General features: G+C 33.4%; 1 protein-coding gene across 8 annotated transcripts in view; it reads right to left on the bottom strand.

The window, feature by feature from the left end:
* Positions 1-22,049, bottom strand: part of DGKB (diacylglycerol kinase beta) — a 339,581-nt gene that overhangs the window by 245,944 nt on the left and 71,588 nt on the right. For all 8 annotated transcript variants that reach the window (XM_015853622.2, XM_032443169.1, XM_015853620.2 and 5 more), the window contains 6 exons: positions 13,103-13,256; positions 10,900-10,935; positions 9,700-9,840; positions 6,462-6,511; positions 5,491-5,565; positions 4,847-4,966 (listed from right to left, as the gene is read on the bottom strand). In XM_015853622.2, the coding sequence (XP_015709108.1) occupies positions 4,847-4,966; positions 5,491-5,565; positions 6,462-6,511; positions 9,700-9,840; positions 10,900-10,935; positions 13,103-13,256 (576 nt within the window). The remainder of the gene's footprint in view (positions 1-4,846; positions 4,967-5,490; positions 5,566-6,461; positions 6,512-9,699; positions 9,841-10,899; positions 10,936-13,102; positions 13,257-22,049) is intronic.

Consider the following 22,049-nt stretch of genomic DNA (forward strand, 5'->3'; position numbering starts at 1 on the left):
TGACAAGAGTAACATTTATTTTGTTAACAATGGCTCTCTTAACTTATGCTTCTGACCTTTCTGCCACAGATTTGATTGCCAGAAGGACCTGACCTTAAAAGCAAATTGACCAAGAAAAAACAGCCTTAGAATCAGTAGAAACTTTCATGGAATTTTGATACACATCCCAAGTCACGTCAAATTAAATTTACCACTGCTTCTTAGATATTTGTAAATAAAAGAAGATAGAGAGTTCTTGAGATTTCAAACACAAAAACCCAGATTCTGAGATTTTAAAAGAAAACAAAACAATTAATATCATTGAAATATATATATATATATATATATATATATATATATATATATATACATATATATATATATATATTAACCCAGTAAGTATCACACCCTATAAAAATAGCTATAGATACTGCAATGCTCAGTTGTTCCAGAGTCAGTAACAGGCAATCAAGAGAGAAGAATGTAAGGGAGTATGCTAAGTTATTCTTTTGTGGCTTATTATTATTTTGCTTTTATTCCTTTTAAAAATATTTATATGACCTGTAGACATTTTTATGACTGATCTCTGAGTACTGTTCTGTTACTGGGAAAGTGAGAAGCATCCATTAAATCACACAGCACCTCATTTAAATACAAATGCAGTTAAGTTCTGCATTTCTTTGCTGGATTGTCAGCAAAGAATTCACCTCAGATTTTGTTTTGTTTCTTTTGGGTTTGGAGAAGAAGAGTTTAAAGTCTGTTTCAACAGGAAAAGGAGTAATCTCATTTAAGGAACTTTGGGAGAGTTCCTAACTTCCAAGAAATTCGGAGGGGTCAGTGGGGCAGGTGGGAGTGCACAAATGTGGTTGGGGAAGGGGAAAGAAGTCTTCAAATGACCAATTTAATAGTCTGATCACAGGTAAATCTAATGCTTAGGCATTAAGATGCACATCAGGAAATGACAGCAGGGAGCAGAAAAGGAAGCAGAGGAAGCTAAATTCATTTCTTGAGACAAGCTTCACCATTAGCCACACCACCACATTTCTCTGTTTCTGAATTAGCAGTCACTAGAAATGCTGCAGTAATCATATTTTAAGTAACGTTATATTTGTATGTCTTTATGAAATGTCATTTATCTTGCACTGAGAAAGATTTCTCCTGGGCTTTTAACAACCTACAGGCAAAAGGAAAAGAACTTTCAAACTTTTCAAACAAAGCAGTAGGAGTGAGTGTAGCATACAAGTAGACAGCATACTATATATATATATATATGGGTTTTTTTTCCCAGCTCTCAAAGCATTAACATAGCTCCCTCTGCTGGCAAAGGCGTGCAATGATATTGCTAAAATATCTTGTGATCGCTTAGGGCAAATCTAACTGGAGAGGTAACACTCAAAGTGTAGGCAAGCTACAAATTCTTATATAGGCAGGCAGATCTCCCTTATTCCTCTCTGGACGAAAGGAAGGCAAGTTTACCAAACTGCCTAAGAATTAAATAACTATTTCAGTGCTCAGCCTGAGAGTCTCCTCATTGCGCAACAAATATAACACTATACTGGAAATGTTTTCAAGTTGCGAATTTTGTCCCAATTTCATATACCCAGAGTTAAAAAGTCTGAGTTAATTACATCACTAACATAATAAACAGCATAAGAAGCTGTATTTCCCACATGTGGACTCACACTTATGTACTTTATTCAAAACTTATCTTTTAACTTCTTTGGCTATAACAACAAAATATTTGCTGCTTGACGATCCAACAAAAAAATGTAAGAGCATTCCCTTCCGTTTTAATTGAAGCATCATCACACTTCTACAGAAATTCTTGTGCCACACTGAGATTTGTTTGTTAATTTTATAAGTGGTTCAGGAGAGGAATTGAAGTAGGTAGAAAGTTGTGTTTTTTTGTTTTTTTTTTTTTTTTAAAAAAAAAGACAAAGCAGACTGTTTTCAGATTATTCATGACAATTTATGGCAGTTATGAAGCATTTCCTGTTGCTGAATTTTAACTTAGGACAGCTTTTCAGCAGATACAATTACCAACTACAGTGCAACTATGACATCTAGTGGTCACTGAGGAGGTAGTAAAATAATTTTCACTCCTAAAACTTTTATTCACCAGTGTCTGCGAACTTGTAGTTTATAACTAGCTACCCACCACAGAATCACTGGCAGAGGTGACAGTAAGGATCCGTCACAATAAATAAATATCAGACAAGGAATTATTTTCAAAACTGAATCAAGTGCTTTTATCAGGACAAGGTAGACGAATACCATGCAAGTGAGGTATTCCTAGTGCAGAGCACGATATGATGTATATGGCTGGTTAAGACTCCTTAAGAACAAACTGACATTAAATGACTTTTGGTACCAAATACACCACAGGCATGTGGACTTCTGTTTAGATAGTCAACAGGGAATCTTTTAAACTTCACCAACAGTTTTGATCGACTTAGATTAAGGCAGAATAAGATAAAGAAGTCAGAATCTTTGAAGGTTTCTACTGTGAAGGAGTAGGATAAATGGTCAAATGGTCACTAGTATGTAGCACGCTGCTTCTCCAAACTGTAATTGTTAATCAGAAAGTGTAATGAGTAAGAACATCTGTGTCCAACCTGTATTTAGTTGGGAGACAAAGTAGCTATTGCCATAAGAAGCAAAAAAATAAACATCGAAAGCTGACAAGGACTGTGTGAACTGTAGACTTAAGTGTGACATTAAGGAAGAAAAAAAAATAATAATAAAAAAAATCTACCTCATATATTTATTACTAAAATTGTAGTACATATACAAAAGTTTCCTCTACGATTCCCCCCGCCCCCCCCTTTTTTTTTTTAAATTATTATAATAGATAATTATTATAATACACAATAATGATTATTTTTGCTGCTTTGATGGAAAAAGTAAAACAGGTTTCTTCCCCAAGCATTACATGAGTGAATGACTTAAAAAATCAAGAGCACCTCTAAACTTAACGTGAAAAATGTGAGCCCTCTTAGAGAGGATGGTGTAATTTGTTAGTGTATCATTAGTAAATGACTAGCAACACAGCTTGTACAGCTCTCTAGATAACAATGTTGTAATACACACTGAAGTAAAATATATGGGGAAAAAAACAAACAACACCACATTAAATTGCTATCCTACCCATTTTTTCCCTCTGATTTTCAACTAATAAAACTATCCTAATTGATAAAAGCTGACCCATTATGATGGTAGGCTACAGAATTTTTATCACTGTTTATGTATTTTTATTATTTCCTTAGTAAAATAACTCACAGCAGGATAAATTGCCTAATAACTAGTAAAAATACTCAAAGAGATAAATTGTCTAATAACGTACATTTACATAGCTTCTTTTTAATAACATGGCTTTTGATTTAACATGAAAATTATCCTCCACAAAAAGACTTACATTAGTTTACCACAGAATTAAGTAGTTTTAAACTGAGAAAGAAAGAAATGCAGACACTGCAAAATGCTCCCAGAATAGCTGCAACATCTGTTGCAGATGATAAATATGTATTGAAAATGACCATCAGTCATCTACAATACTGATTTCTACAGAGAATCTGATGCCATGTTCTTAGGGTAAATATGAGTTAATAAAGACAAAGAATTGCCTTTTGATGACAGATTAGTACATTTTTTTCCCACTGAGCTCCATATACACAAAATTTGAAATTAGTACATACACTAATCCAAATGGACTGTAAGTTATCAGCAGTTCAGTTATTTCTGTGGTAAGTTGGTTTGCAAGAGTTAAATGTTTGACTATTATTATTTTGCAAGAATTTTATGTCTTCTGCAAAATGCATAGTTGTCTTTTATATGGAAAATCTGACTATTCTTTGTGAAAATATGATACCACAGATTGACTACAGCCTAGATTTAGTTCAGAACATAGCACTGAATGAATAAAGGTAAGTATTATGTATAGTTTTACATTAGTACCTGGAAAAAGACTTCAGAAAAGAAAAGAATTTTTTTTATGTCAAATAAAAATAAATAAATAAATTGAAATATATGCTAAGATACACATGCTCAAAATTAGCAAAAATACAGGACAGCAGGTGACACCGGCAACATGCCAGAACTAAAACAGCTGTGTTGAACAGGTAGAAATTATTGACTGTATTACATTTGCCTTAACCTTAACGTGATGTTGTAAATGTATAGAGCCTACACTTTCATAATAACACATCCTTTGGTCTAAGTGTTCACTCTGATACTGTTTCTTAGTACAGTTTATTAAGCTAGTTAAAAAGAAGGAAGAAAATATTCACACTTATTAAGGTAAGAGCTAGAAGGCAAGAATCACTGTAGGATAAACTCCATCTTGGTGTGAAAAAGAAATCTTTTTACTTTGAGAATAATTCAACCTTGGGAGCAGCCATCCACAGAACTGGACCCATCTCACTGGAGCTGTTCAAGACCATATTTGAAAAGGTAGTGGACAAAATAATCTAAGGCTTGCTCTCTATATGATGATGGACAAGTGATCTTCAAAGTGCCTTCCAAACTAATCTGTCCCATCATCCACTGTGGTTAAGCTACACAGAACACGTGGAGTTGCCAAGACACCACTCCAAGACAGCTGTAAAATTGGTACGAGTAGTAAAACATCCATACAAGATGCTTCTGTAGCTAACAATTCATAATATACTGTCAATAGGATAAACTAATGAGCTTTTCATAACTTTCAGCTTCAGAGAAGATGTTGTTTCAGACATTCAAAGGTAGCTCTGGCTTTGAAGACATAGTAAAGACAAGTAAAGCTATTTGTTATACAGGTTATAGAGAAAAAAGACTTGAGAAACATGCTGACATGCAAGCAGAAACTTGACACTCTGATATTAATACTTACATTCTCCAATCCAAGAAGGACCAAGAGAGGGATTGTTGTCATTCCTCCTTGGATCCACTCTTCCAGAGAAACAGTGCCATCATGATCATAGTCAATTTCTTCCATCATTTCATGAAGAATCTACACAGTTTAATGAAAGGACTAATGAATTCCATACTCTAACATAACCATACATGTATGATCTATGATCTCTCATCTATGTGAAAAAAAACTCACATTATTTATGCAGTACATATACTGAGTCCTGCCAGTTCAGAAAACAAAATGCAATATTCATATTTACTTTTTAATAGGACCTAATATTAATAATTAGCAACTAAATTTCCCAAAGTGCCACTTGTGTACTTTCTATTTACAAGCAAGGGGAAAACAATGTTAAGACATTTTCAGGAGTAATTCAGTTGCATTACAAAATATTAATTACTATATACACTGAAGAAAAGCCTTCAGATTTGCCAAAGAATGCTTTACATAGCAGATATAACCAGAACAAGTTTTGAAAAAAGTGTTAATTTACAGTGCCATAGTGGAGCACAGATTATTAGTATTTATATATTGCTAATATCTAAAATCTCCTATGGGCATGAAAAATCACAAAATGAATAAAAATTGCATCTATAACCACAAAGACTGGTGATGCTTACTGGGCTCAGTTCAGTAATATCCCATTCAAGGTATTCTGCAACATGCATCATTTGTGCAATGATATTTTCCAGCTCCTACAGGTGAAAGAAAAAGAGTTATCATATTTAATACAATCCTGAAATTATAAATTCTACTGCAAACAATTCAAAATTCAAACTTATTGCACCCAGTGACTGAAACGTACAGAAAAAAACTTCACTTCTATAACTAACTGATAAACATTTAATTAAAAAACAAGGAAACAAACAAAAAACGCTTTTCACTGCTTGAAACTGAAAATCAGAGACTCAGTGAGCAGAACAAAATAATAATAATAATAATAATAATAATAATAATAATAATAATAATAATAATAATAATAATAATAATAATAATAATAATTTATATTTTACATAGATGTATTTGTCCTCACAAAAAAAAGTGTTTTCTACGTGAGAAGAAAGAACTGGGAACTCCTATTTGGCATGCTTCCTTAATTAGGAAAAATCTATTTTCCTTACTTGACATGAAAGAAAGAAAAAAAAAAAAAAAAAGATACTTCTATATGTATAACCTGATTTTCCAAACTGCTGCATATTTGTACACAAGGCAGACAGTCAGAACATCTGAAACTCAAGTATTGAATGCTTTCCCATTTTAATGAAATCTTTGCTTATGTTGCTTTCATATACCTCTCCAAGAGGCATATTAGAGTTTTAGGAGCCATAATAATGTGTCCTGTATAGTAATATGATCACAAATATGAAAAGTATAAAATAAGACTCCACATTAGCACTGTCAGCATTTGAAAATGTTTATGGTTGTAGAAACAGCAGCTTAATGGAAGAAATAATCAAATGTTGCTTTCAAAACAGGCAACTTTCTATTGACTATAATTTACAGTAGTTCTACTAGTTCAATATTCATGTAGTTTTTTATAGGTATACCATTAGGGCATAGTCTTAAAACACAACAAAATATTTAAAGTTACCGAACTATCCAGGTATCCATTTCCATCCGTGTCATACAAACGAAACATAACTAAAAGGAGACAAGAAGAGAAGGAAACACAATTAGGAAACATATTAATAATATTCTTTATTATTATTTTTTAAAAAAGACAAGCCGAGTTTCAAAGGACACGATCACTAGTACAATCGTAACTGCAGATCGACTAAAGATTTTGCAATGCACAAGGCTCTCTCAGTGAGTCCCCCACAACACTGCCTCCAGACAGTGTTGACATAACTGCACATTTTCCACACCTAACCTGGTCTGTGAATGCATTCCTAGTTCTTCCCAGAGATTATCTGATCTGCATTGACAAGGAGCACCACCAAAAGACTCTCAGACATGACATCAGACACAGGAAAACATGCAGTGTGTCAACAAATGTTGATAAACATACTTAAGTTACAATGCTACTCCACTGTCTTGACTGCAGCTGCTACTTTTGCTTTAAAAATGTATTCTGATCTACACTAAATGAAACAGAAGATTATTATTTTTAGTACCTAATCAGGCAAAAACAATAACAAAAGAAAACATTCCTCACAGGCTACTTGCATGAATCCTACCTGTACCAAACTAAATGAAAACAGTCTTGCCAACATGCTGAAGAGCTACCCAGACCAAATTCAATGCATTCTGGTGATATCCAGAAGGAATATATACTTTCAAGTTTCTATCACTAACTGCCAGAGTTAGTGTTATATAGAGTGTTAGTAAGATTAGTTGTTTGTGTTAGTGTTAGTAAAATTAGTGTTAGTAAGAGTGGGCTTATTCACTATTACCAAAATATTTCAAAGCAACTTCTTCAGCTGATCATATATAACAAAAGACTGCAAAGCAAGAAGAAGCTTGAAACTTTAGTAGAAATTATTTTAAAAGCCTAGAGATGAAAATCAGGAGTCCAGGCATGCCTCACTCTGTGTTCCTATCATCTGTGATGCAGTTTGTCAGTTTTTGAACTCCCTAATCACTAGAAGATCTGTTTTCAAAGAAGAAGAGAGCTTATCTACAGGTGGTTGCAGGACACTGTTATGCCTCAATTCATAGCAAAACCCGAGCAGTAATCATCTTATTAGATGCCTTGGAAAAAAAGTAACATATGGCCTGTTCAGTAGTGATAATGATCCATATGAAAATTCTCCCACAGAACAGTAAATTCTGCAAGAAAAATCCTAAAAACCTTTTCAGGCAACAATAGAAGAGAGTGATCAGAGTGAAGTTTGAAAGGAATTTGACTACTTTTGACTTTAGAGCAAAACACACTTCACAGCTACACAGTTGGATTGTTTCCTTTTATCCTCTATCTGCTTCCCAAGCTGATCACTAAACTTTCCGCCACATCATCAATACTAGCCAATGTGATCTCACACTATTCTTAAGAAAGTCTCCACTCACATATGTACTGGGTATCTGTGTGCTTGTTTAGATTGAAAAATTACAGAAATGATATGGCATGCAACCTCTTTTCCATCCAGACCCTTCTAAATATTTTTGTTCTTGCTGATTTACCCAATCTAAGTGAAAAACAACAAAAATGATAAAAATAACTGAGGAAAAATCCTAATAAACACTACAGAGCCCAAGTTAATTCTTTATATTCCTTTCTCATTACCTTACATTGCAGTACTGACTGGCTACATGCATCTATTACAAGAGTGCAAACTTTTTACAAATGATATATAAATGTATTTTAAAATAATTGAAAATATTAGATCATGTGCTGCACTACTGTAGTTTCCCCTGAGAAGTTGAGCCATAAAATACCACTGCTCGCTTCCTCAGAAGTACCCTGCATATGTACAAGAGGTTCATCTTACGCATACAAGAATGAAAGTATGGGGAAACAGAACAGTTTCTATAGATCGAGTTTACAAGTTGGTCCACAGAGCACAAAGGTACTTAACGTTATAGATGTACCTTTATCTATATGTATCATGTCCCTAAAAAGAGAACTTGAATTCTTCCAATGCATCTCTGCTATGACAATTTGGGATATATTTAGTCCATACATGGTTTGAGAACAGAAATGCTGAGTGTTTTGAGTATGTGAGTTTTATTGTGCTGAAGACTTTCAGGAAAAGCACCGCTAACATGTTAAAGAAGATTAGACTAGGCTTTAGCTAATAAATCATATACAGTCTTTTGTCTATGCAGTTCTTACTCAGGAAAATCTGTGAAATATTCTCTACATTAGAATAATTCTGTTCTTTCATCTCCCTCCTTTTTTCATTATACTGGTTTCTGACACCAGGGGAGGCACTTGCACTTCCTTTCATGTTATGCTTAGTGCACAGAGATCTTAACTGCTTTGATAAGGTTTGCATGCATTGCCATATGCTGAAACAGTTACCATATTGTCAGTTGAATTCAGTCCTAGAATCCTAGCTGCCATTTGATTGTGTTTGAAATGCCCAGAGACAAATATAGCCTCATATTTTAATAACAGAATACTAAATTATTATTATCAAATTTAGGGCTGATTCCCTACAATTTCCGTCAGTGAACTTTACAAGAATTTAACAGAATTACAAATTTTGTAAATACAAAAAAAAGTTTGTAAATACAAAAAAAAAAATACAAATATTATAATACAAAAGTACAAAATTTTAACTGCAACTTAAGTTAAAACATCAGAGTACTTCAAAAACACATGGTCAGCTAACCTCGTAATGAATTTCTTGCTCCAACAGCTTACTTTCATATCATACTAAATATTTGTTTTTCATACAGCACTGAAGCTTGATCCCACAATTTTGATAGTTTTGTATATTAAAATATACCTGGTCTTTTTTTTTTTTTTTTTGTCTGATTTGCAGAACAAGTCATTTTGTTTTTGTTTTTAGCAGATAGAGGTTTTTGGCTTTAATGAATGAGGCCCCTAATTAAAAAATCAAATTTATCCTAACTCTCAGAATCAGAAGTTCATTGCACTACCAACATCAGTATAAGCTTGGATCACTTTTCATTTTCTTGAATTCACTAGAGATACCAAAGCCCAAATTAGCAACTATTATTTGTCTGAACTAGCTAGTTTTCTACAGTTTATTCATCACTTATATATCTCTCTAAGCATCTACAGAGTATTTCATTTGCTTTTGATATATTTTTTCATTAGTTTTCCTTGAAAACAAATGAATATATAAAAGTAAGTATATGTTTAAAACAAAAAAACAGCAACAAAAAAAGCCACAAAAAACAGCAACAGATAAACAACATACATTCTAGCTTGTCTTCAGGTCTTCCTCTTTCTAGCAGTGATAAATAACAAACAATGTCTTTAAGCTGGATCGCATCTGGTAAATTCAAGTTGGCAGGTGTAGGTGGTCGTGATGTAGAGGTACCTTTGTTAAGTCTCAGACCTGGAAATAAAATACACCCTTTGTTACTCTTAATGTAGGATATAAGCAGAGAATACAACCCAGAACTTTTACATACACGCATGCACCATTTTTCAATTTGAATCACATGTGATTTGTTAATTTCAATCAGGCTGTGAAATTTTGAACAACTGACATTCATGGTTTATCCAGGAAAGGCAGAAGTAAAATGAGAGTGAGGTGATAAGACACTGCACAGGTAAAGCAAACTATAATAAAAATAAATCAAGTATGGGAACAGCATCCCCGCTTTTTCATTTACATTGACCTGATGCCATAATACTATAAAATAATTTTGGTGAATATTTTTATAACATTGTACATACATGTTAAATTATGTATCAAAGCAATCCCAATATTCACTGTATTCATTTCTCAGTGTCCATAAAACTTTTGTGTAATTACAGATTGTTGACAGATACAGTATTTAAAGATGTTTTAGTGACAAAGAAAACACTGAAAACACTCAAAAGTTTAATCTTCTCCAAAACACAGCTCGTAGTGCATCACAGCAACATATATTTAAAATGATATTTAAAATAACCTGACCACAAATATGAAAATATACACAGAATTTAAGTAACAGTCATAATTGCTCAAGTGTCATGATTAAGTAAGAGCAAATTGACATACAATAAATAAATAAATAAAATAATAATAATAATTTGAGTGAAGTTCATGTTTTCAGGCAGATATAGAATGTAAAAGTTTAAATGAAAAAATAGATTTAGTAGAACTATGTTATACTAGTGAAGCTTGCATGTCAGAAAGTATAAATTTAGATAGTATATTATTAAGATTCTATCTTTTGTGTACACTACAGAGTTTACACGAATAGTGCATGTGAATGCACAAAATAAAAGTTATTATAAATCTGAGACATACTCATCTTAAAAATGCATAGTCTCAAATTCCACCGAAAAATGAGAATGATATATAAGCTTTAAGAAAAAGTTTTAGAGTATGGTCAGCTACAAGGTACAAATCACAATCAGAAGTGGAATAAAGGTGGATGTCATGTCTTACAGTGCTGATGCTTACCTGGCATCTGTTTCCATCTGTCTTCAGATGCTTTAACTGAAAATACAAATTATAAATAGACTTAAGTGGACTGATGTAGGACAACTGAAAAATGGGCACGTAAAGAGACTTATGAATGCTGTTTGTGATCTTCTCTAGTTCATGTGTTCCTTCTCAATTTCCAGAATGTCAAATATATCTGATTTCTTTCTCAGTATGATCAGGTATTTTTCACCAGTTGCCATTTAAAGACTGCTAGATATCCTAAAACGAAACTTTCCATAATTTTCATTTGCACATTACCATGTACAAATTCCTACTTTTTCACTTCAAATGCTTCAAATTATAAGAAAATAAAGTCCTTTTTAAATCTTGAGCAATTGAATTTTATGAGCAGCATATTTTCAGGCACAAATAATAATAATTCTTGCATGAGATGAACTGTATTATCTCTCAAATATGCTTTGTATATAACAATTTATCAACCAGTCCTTCTGGCATTATACTATATACATACAGAAATCTACTAAATTTTAGATGTACTACCAAATACGAAAAAAGGGGGGGGGAGAAAAGCTTTAGAAGTTAGCACCTATTGTAAGAAACCAAGAATACAGTTTTGACAGTAAAATTGACTTTTATTCTTCTTGTTTTTTAAACTGGTCCTAAGAATCAAAAGTATCAGAGGGAATTACAACAAAAGCAAAGCTGGGCACAGCCTATACTGAATTCAGCAATAAATCTGACAGTGACCTACAAACAGCTGCTAACATTTCTATGTAAAAAGTGTCCAAGGCAAATAAAATGCCAGAATAATAAAAGATTAAATTGTTATTATCAGGCAAAATTCTGAAAAAAAAGTGGATGGTGCTGTATGTGTTAATTACTATTAAAGCTCATTTTAGAAGGAAAACTTCAAGGAAAAATTAAAAGTCATGACAATAAAAACTGTGTGGTGGATATATTATAGGCAACAGAATCTATAGGCATGCAGAAAAAATATGCAATGCTGAAAATATGTGATACATGAAATAGCCATCACAGTATAATTACATATGCTTAGAGATTCTATCACAAAGTAAAGGACTGACACAATGCCCAAAATAACTTGCCCACTTCTATGAGCAAGTCATATCAGAGTTATAGTTAGCAATAGGTTTTGGATACTTCACAAAACTGAGTACATTATTATTTACTAAGCCTACTTCTTTTCACATGGGACCAGTATAGATAACAAGTCCATGATGTTGGAAATGCAATGACTATAAAGCTGATATTTTTCAAAGAAGTGTCAGTGGCATTTCTGACTAGAAGGAATAAGGTTACCTCAATTATTCAATTTCAATTAAAAGAGGAATAATACACTTAATGTGGCAAACAAATTTTGCTAGAATTCTGGTAATTAAGAACCCATCAAACCATTTTGTAAAATGTTCTAAATGCTTGATTATCCCAGCTGTTCAGAATATGAAATTAATTTCTTTAAATTAGCCTAACTTCTACTTTTAGCAACTTAATTTTGACATAGTTCCCAAATTAGTACTGTGCCAAATCAAAGATTTCAAGTTAGGATAATCATCTTAAATTTATTCTCTAAGAATTAAAGAAAAGTTTAAGTTGAAAGTTTTAAACACTGTCTTGCCTGGAAGTATATCAACATGCTATCAGCTGCACTTAAAATCATTTTTCATATAAACATTTAATTTAGCATGAAACTTTTACACTGCATTAAAGCCATGGTTCTTACTCTGGATAAAACAATTACCGCTAACTGTTAGGGGACATTTAAAATATCAGTAACTGATAAGTATTTAAGATTACTAAGAGAAGCATCATAACTAATTAAGAGAAGCAGAAGTAATTAGGTAGAGAAACTGCAGGGCACAGCAGAAGCCTCCTGCATGAGGCTCTGAAGGTTCCTCACTGTTTATAGTAGTCAGCAAGACCATGTAGGCATAACAGTTTAATTAGCATTAATGGAACAAACACCATCCACTTTGGTGCCTCAGCTGCATCACTGCTGTGAGTTAAAAATGATGAAACTATTAAATACCTCTTTCTCTTTATACAGTATTCCTTGTTCATGCCTGAGTTAGATTATCCAATATCAGAACAAAAAAGAAGTGCAACTAGTTTAGAATTCTACATATTTATAACTACTGAAAAGTAAGTGACAGGGGCATGCAACTTTTAACGCTTATATTACTTTGATTGTATTACTTACCTCCAGAAAGGAGCTGGGGTTTGTTTTTTATTAATGGGCTGCAGTGAGGGATTTTGTTGCTAAATGATGTAAAAAGATGTTCAATGAAATCATCAGGTAGCTCTGCCTCCAGAAAAGTCTTCATGAACAGCTTGAATCCCTCTAAATCAATTGTCTAGATGGGGAAAAAAATATAATAGGAAATGCTTCCTTTTTAACACTTTCAAACTATTGCATCAGAAAATATTATGTTAGCAAACATTTTAGTCTATTTAAAAAAAAAAATAAAAAAATTGATTCCTGAAGATACAGCCCTCATAGTTGGTCCTGAACTGACTGATTACTACTTTGGAAACACACTGTATATGTTCAGTTCCCTAGAACACAAGGCAACGCAGAGCATAGTAAATTCAGAGCATTTCTCTAAAGATCCCAAAACTAAGTGCCACTCTGACTGATTACAATGTAGTTTAACAACAAGTCAGTGGATGTACATACTAATTCCTAGTTTTTCTCATGACTATGCAGACAATAAGCAGGGGATTTCTGGATACCAAATTCAGGCAATTGATGGCCACCTGTCTTTTCTAAGTGGCACAATAGTTTGCTGGTATTTGTGAAAGAGGAATGGATCAGCTCTAACAGTAAAATTAGAGTTGAAACTGCACACTATGTGAGCTGTTATGGGGGTTGTCAAATTGAAACATTTTTTATTTAGTTTAATTTGGTTTTACTTTCAGCAGCAAAATGATTCCTTGGTTCTTCCCACCTGGCAAGGCAGCATTATCTGTTTTAAGTAGTAACATGAATGTAAAGCACTACAATCCCATATTATCCTGCTTTTACAAATCCTCTACAAATGTGAGAAAGGTATAAGAGATCTTAAGACAATGTCATTATTATCTCTGAAATAATTGTGACACAGTTGTATACATATTAATGATGTTAGTCAGTTACACACATGATTTTAATAAAATGGCTTATCATTTATTAATCAACAAAAATATAAAATGTCACTGTCTTCAATTTTGGATCAGAGAGTAAGTAACTTCAGAAAATTTTCATCTTTGAATGTTAAAAGAGAAAGCCATAGTATTCCACAAAATCAACTTGTTGAAAACTCCCCATGCTTGGGGAAAATTCTGCTTGTCTGTTGAACTCCAGCTCAACAACACCTTTTGTTCAGTACAGTCAATGCAGCCTTAGAAGAGAAAAGACTAGCAACACTTGAAATCATGCCAGGGAAAGGAAAAAGGAAAGCAGATTTTCACAGTGTGTCTGTGACTTCAGGATCTGAGTCAGAGTATAAACTATATTAAAGTCATTGAAAAAATTATTTTAAAGCTTTGGAGCAGTGATTTATCTCTCTCTCTCTCTCTCTCTCTCTCTCTGTCCCCTTCCCCTTCCCCATTTCCCCCTCCCTTTCCCTTCCCCCCCCCCCCCCCCCCCCCCCCCCCCCCCCCCCCCCCCCCCCCCATTTTCATTTTTTTATTTATTTATTTTTTTAAACATTATATATAGATATATATTAGTATATGAGACAAAAGAAGTATTATTCTTACATGAAATAAGGTGTTTCCTTCTGAGGCAAATACCTACCTGGCCCAGGGTAATGTTTTAGATGCATATCACTCTTGTTACTAGAGACTAATTACACAGGTTGCAAAATTTGATCTTGTGGAAATTATTATTAGAAATACAAACTTGGCAAATGAGCTGACCATCTTTTACAGAACACCTCATTTGGCAAAGAAACTGAGTGAAACCAATAGAACTCTCACCTACTAAACACATAAATAGCAGAAAACAAAACAAAACAAAACAAAACAAAACAAAACAAAACAAAAAAGACCTCAGGAGGTTCAGAATGTAAATAATCAGTCTTGGACACAGAGTACCTTATCATCATAGAGTTTCAGTCACTGCCTTCTAACTTGGTAAGTCATGCATTGTTTCAGTAATGCTTTTTTTATCCTCAATAATAAAGTCCATGATAGTCACTTCAATGTTTTTGAAAACACATCATCAAAAGGATATGAATTAGCAACCAATGTCATTAGCTTACATAATATAAATTTTCTCAATTATTTATTTATTTATTGATCTGCAAGCACAACAAATACACCAATCACTAAACCAGTTGACTTTAACAGCCTGAAATTACTTTATGTTGTTCACCAATGATGTGTTAGCTCTTTCATTACATTACATATGAAGAGAAATAATCAAGTGAAAAAGAGAAACAGAAAAACAAATTACAACTCAATTAGTTAAAGTTTATGTATGGACATACAAGGTATCTATGTATGCCAGAAGGCTTTATTATCATTATTATTCTCCTTGTTTGTATACATGTCTGCTAAAAATATTCCTTAAGATTATAACAATCTTAGATTTCTAGACTGCTGTCTCACTCATATTAGCCAAGATGACAGCAATAACTTAATCCCTTATTTCACATTTTTCTATTTATATGCTTAGAACTGTGCCTGGGTAGGGATATGAGCTAATAAATAAGGTTAAATGTGAAAACATTTGCTGAATCTCAGACTAATGTAAACTAACTTTCACAGAAGAGAGGAACAAGACACATTATTATGAATGCTTCCCTTTCCTGCACGACTTAGTTTTTTTTTTCCTCATGAAATTTTACTGTCCAAAACTTTGAAAATGCCTCAGTAAGTAAATAGCCTTTCTCTAATTGCTAGCATACTTTCTCTGCACCAAAGGGACCACACAATGCTTTGGGAACCAAAAAGTGGCAAAAAAAAATAAAAGATCTTGTATATTTTATTACAATTTGAAAATAATTTATTGCTTTTGAAGAATTCATTAGCATTACTTAACTAGTTCCTATCAATAATACCAGAACAACATTTAAGATATAATCATGAATTTTGTTTTCTTAAGCCTGCATACTAATTGCTTAATTCTCAACAGTTGCTTGGCTTCCAGAAGCTCCAGCTGAATTCAAATGAACCTCTGAAAGAAGGCTTTAGCATTTTGGAAAGCATTTTCCATGACAATTCACAAATGAGAGAATGAGAGTGTGCACAGAGGTACTAAATTGACTATGATTAACCTGACACACGTATTAATTCATTCCGTTTCACAGGAGACAAGAGGGTGTTGGGATATTATGGACACAAGTTTAGGAACTTTGAGAATATTTTCAGTAAAACAAAGTGTAGGAGATAAAGAACATGCTCAAAGCAGCCATTAAGTAGAGGAGAGGAACATGAAAGAACTTCCAAATCATTTTGGCCTAAATTTTATGAGGAACAAAAAAATAGCCTGTTGTGTTTTAGCTCTGATACAAATAAAAAGGAGTACCAAATGCTTTATAAGTAGACCACAGAAAGGTAGGTGTCTTTATAATTATTATATATAAATGAATTCCTATTCTGTCTCTCAAATAATTGATTTGCCCAGTTTACTCGAGCACCATTTCATATCTTTTAAAGTATTAAGAATATATAAGTATAAAGAATTAAGTGTATGAAGAAAAACTATACAAATCTTCATAATTTGTAAAACATTGTAATTTTATGGTGATGTTTGGGTAATTAAATTTTATTTAGTACTAAAATATTTTGATGCAAATCCAGAAAAGTACACACTCAAAAGCATCATCAAGGTTCTGCTAATTTAAAATATAACATCCACATAAAAATTAATTTTACTACTAAACTTAGAAGCAGCTTCCATATTCATCCTCTCCCAGTCATACATTCTTATTACTGTTTCCAATTACCTAAAATTCAAAACTGAAGTATGTATCTACCCTGGGAGAAAAGAAAAGGAATAAGGACAGAAGGCAGAAATAAAATTGTGCATTTTTATTTTAAAGTCTTTGTATCTAATCAACATGTCAAACGCTGATCACTTTCAGCTTTTCTGGAAGCAGATATTAAACTGGACTCACTATGACTCAAGGCAGAGGAAAATAAAAGGTAAGCATCTTTTTAATGTGACAAATTGTCAGAGACAATCCGTAACATTTAATTAACCATTCACTAAATTTCAAAATTAATTCCAATATCAAAGTGCCAACAAGCACTTAATCCATAGGTACTGCTTTTCTGTAAGTTCCCCTCCAGTATGGATCCATACAATGGACAGAAAAAGAAGAAACAAAGCCAAGTTCACAATGAGTTCTAAATGACTTACTGACTGCTGAAAGAAACTGTCTGGATTTGCCTCTATGTAACATGACAGATTTACAGACTAAGGCATCCTAGGGTGTCTTTCATGCCTTTATCAGCTGTGCCCATTCACTAATGTACTGTGATGAGGTATGACTTCTACTTCACAGCACTGTGCATATATAGTAACATCTTATTCAATTTTATTCAACTGTAAAACCAAGTAGCTAATTATAGTCTAATGAGAACAAGATATAGCTCAGAAAAAGAACATGCCTAGATTTGGATATTGATGCCCTTACTTATATTAGGATCTTGAAGAGTCCTATTTAAAGTGCTATTAATCCATATTAATCTTCAAACCTTCATCAGAGGAGAAGTGCGTCAGCCCTTTGATCATCTTTGTAGCCTTCCTCTGGATTCACTCCAACACCTCCACATATTTTTTGTGCTGGGGGCCCCAGGCCTGCATGCAGTATTCAAAAGGGTAGATCAGAGGGAGACACTGAGCACCTCTACACTGCTGGCCACCAGTCTTTTGAAGCATCCCAGGATACAGCTGGCCTTGCCAGATAGAAGCACACATAGATGTCCAGCTTTCCGTCCACCTCTTTCTCCACAAGGCTGCTCTCAATCAGTTCATCTCCCAGTCTGGGACTGCCCTGATGAAAGTGCTTTCCTTGTACTTGGCCTATTGAACCACATTAGGTTCTCGTGAGCCTACTTTTCAAGCATATCCAGGTCTCTCGTAATCCCTCTTCCTTTCATTGTGCGAGCCATACCCCTTATCTTAATATATCAGCAAACTTGCTGATATCTAGATTATTAATAAATATTTTGATGAACATTGGTCCCAGAACAGATGCCCAAGGGACATCACTCATTAGCCATCCCCACTTGGGCATACAGTTCTGACCACAACATGCTGGCAACTAATTATTTATCCATCAAATGGTTCAGCTTTCAAGTTCATCAAAAAAGATATCAAAATATTTCAGCCATTACCACAGCACTTCTGGACATGGAATATCCATTTATGGAAGAATATAAAGCACTTAGGTAAATTTTATAGAAAATGGTTGAGATTATTTTTTCTACATCTTCTTAAAACTGTAGTATCAGAGTCAAGTGTTAATCTCTCTCAGAGTAGAGTCATCTCATCTATGCTGAAATAAATGTTACATATATAAAGTAAAATATCCACATGTATAAACACACACACACATATATAGAGATCATTCAGCACCCCTAGTACTATAATTTGTTATTTCAGATATTGAATATATTTTTTAAATTAAATTTTTGGCCAACATGTTAACCCCAAACACAAAGAATTTTGTTTTGCTTTCCTTTTTTAAATATTAATGCATGAACAGATCACGTACAGTAAGCTCTTTCAGTGCAAATAACTCACTATTACTTTCTTACATTTAAGAACAACGGTTTTTTCAGTGGTGTTATGACAGAATAACCAGTCTTATTTCAAGATGATATGAGAGCTTTGCTGTTAAAATATTCAACTTAGCAAATACAGGCAGATTTGCCCAGATCTTTTCTTTCAGCTGTTTTGCTCTTTAAAGAACTCATATTGAACCAGTACATTGGGATGGATTTTTTTCTTAAGTTTATGGCATCCTTCATTATATCAATATGCTACAAACAAAAACAATTAGGACTGACTTGTGCTGACAACTACCATCTCTTTGAAGAAATCCCTTCCATCAAACAGCCCTTTAAGAAACAGGATTTAAAAAGTTATTCAAACAACCCAGTTAAAAATACGACAGATATCATAAACTATAAGAATGAAAAACTAAAACAACACTATACATATGCATAAGTGGTAGATGCAGAAAGTAATACCAAATTGAGACAATTCTGTCTAAACTGAAAATCTGAAGAGAGTGACAATGCAAATTGTGAACAAAATGGAATATGAGAAGGTTATGTCTGAATCGGGCAGGAACAGGGAGGCGGTATGGAAACAGCAGCAACTACCAACCCTTCTACCAAACCTGATGGCACCTCTGTTTTCGCAGCATCTCTCCTCCTAATTTTCCTTAATTTTTCCAACAGCCAAAGAAGCACATACAGATAAATAATTATGGGGCTAGCAAAAGGGTACAAATGAGCTACAGACATCAGATTTTGACACTTTGTAAATACCAATCATATCTAAAGATAACCTACTTGCAGCAGCAGCCAGACACTTGGAAGAAAGATGTTTAAAAGTAGGTAAAAGGTTTTTTGGGTAATAAGGAATAATTTGAATTCAGCAGAAGGACTCATCTGCAATATAGATCATAGAAACTCAGAATCCTATTACACATGAATCTAGGAAGTATTATATTTTTCTCCTCTCCAGCTGCTAAAACCTCCTGGAAAATTCTGTAACAGCTTTAACAAAGTATTCTGATCGGTTTTCCTATATTTTAACACAAAATGTTATAAGAAAGCAAATTCTGGAGAAAAATTGTTTGCCTGACCTGTGATCATGAATGTGTCCTTTTCACCATATCATAGGAACATGACATAGTTCCTATGTCACAGAACGTACCATAGGAAATATGATATAACAATAATCACACATAAAAAGATACATGCAAACAAATGACAACCATTTCACTAGAAGAAAATGTTACTAAGGAATCTTGACTGCAAGGAGTTGAAAGCTACCAAGAGATTGATCACACTGACCTAAAAAAAGCTCGAATCTAAAAACACAAATGTAAAATTGTGAAAATTCTGGATTTTTATAAGTATTAAAAATTTACCATAAAATAATCTGCAATTTTATTCCTCTGTTACTCCACTGAATATTAAAATCTGACAATAAAGTAAGTTATTTTCTATAGTATCGTCATGACCATACAGGTATTTGCAGATACATGTTTTTCACAGATATATGATGTGAAGATTTTTATCATATTAATACCAGTAAAGCATGTATATACCCTACATCACTTTTACTCTCCTTCCCTGGAATAATTCATAGCTCTTCCTACTCTTCAGTTTCAAGTTTCTTGTATACATGAGACTCCAAGGAAAATGAAATGGAGCACAGGCTAAGCTTAATAGGCTTAAAAATTTCTAATTAACATGATGAATGTGTTCTGTTTCTCCTCAAGCAACCAGTGATAAATACATTACACTAATTTAATACTGGTTCATAGATGATGAGTCTCTGAATCACAGCGAAAACAGGAATTGGAAGACTGGTTTCCAAGTGCCAGCATTAAAATGGAAGCTATGACTATGCTGGGAAAAATAACAGACAATTTTATGTGTTTTCTAATTTTATTCTAGATATATATAAACCAATACTCATTTAAAAACAGGGGACAGCTCAGCCCTCTGATCTCCTGATTTCAGCTACAACAGGCTATGAGTATGACTCCAAATACCTTGTTCTGTCTAGAAAGTAGAATGAGTTCTACTTCTGGGGTCTTAGGCAGATAAAACATTACTGGGCTAAAAACAGATTTATGACTGATCTATATGAAGTTTTCCTTGTGCCCAGAGCAAGGTTTAGAGTATAGCAGTTGCTTTTAGAACTGTATTGAGTGCTACATTTGTTAGAATCAGCTTACAGTTAATCCAAAGCAATAAAAATGCTGGAACATCCATGAAGTGGAGTCACTGACCCTGGGGGCATTTAAGGAACAATTGGATGTTGTGTTGAGGTACATGGTTTAGTGGGAGTTACTGATAGTAGGTGGACGGTTGGACTGGATGATCTTTTAGGTCTTTTCCAACCTTGGTGATTCTATTATTCTATTATTCCATTCTATTATGACTTCGTACATCTTGTATGCTGGTGGGGACAAGCTGAACTCCATCGGTAGTTGCATGAGCAGCAGCTGGGTGGGACCAGGGTATGAGCCTCTCCAGCTCTTGGTCAAAATAATTCCTCACAGGACTTCTTTTAAGACAGTAAACTCTCTCTCTTTTTTTTTTTTTCTTTCTTTTTTTTTTTCCTTTTCTTTTTTCTTTTATTCTTCTTTCCTTTGTTGTTGTTGTTGTTGTCTTCTGCTATTTTATAGTGTCCATATTGTGAAGATTTACACATTTATATGTATGTTCTGTGCCAACATACTCAGAAACTCAGAACTCTCCATTGTATAGACATCGTATCTCAGCATATCCTGATATACAGAATGTACAACATATTGCTTCTCTGTGAAAAATTAGATATGTGCAAGTAAATCAAATTTTGCACCCTGTATAATGAATACAATTCAGATATTGCATTAGCAACAATTATGTGACTAGCAGTGAGAAGAAATGCTAAAGTACTACCAAGTTTTGAAAATTCACTAATTCTGACATATTGAAAATATGGAGCGGTAAGAGAAGAGCAGAGACTATCCATAAAGTGATAATGCATTAAAAAATATGAAGTAGAGAACACAGCATTTTTTGTTGTTTAATATATATTGCTAATGTTCACATGGCAGAAATTCAAACTGAATTTTACTGATCTAAGCACTTAACATACTTTTTGACATAATAGTGTTATATAAGTACTGGTAATCAAATGAACTAATTTCTTAGATAAAGAATTGTCTAAATTGCTCTGTATCAACATCAAAGCTTATGGGGGCAGCTCTGCTTTCATAACCTACTCCTACCAAAAACCCCACCTGGACAAATAATATTTGGACTAAATCAAGAGTACAGGCCTAAATCTTCCCAAAAATAAATATTTCCCACCAAAAACAAATACTTTGCAATTTTTGAGCGCAGCAATCATATCTCTTTAAAAACGAAATGAGGATTTGTAACATTTACTCACATTATTAATGTTAATGCTAATTATTAAA

Source organism: Coturnix japonica, chromosome 2 (assembly GCF_001577835.2).
Source record: "Coturnix japonica isolate 7356 chromosome 2, Coturnix japonica 2.1, whole genome shotgun sequence".
NCBI classification, from domain to species: Eukaryota; Metazoa; Chordata; class Aves; order Galliformes; family Phasianidae; genus Coturnix; species Coturnix japonica.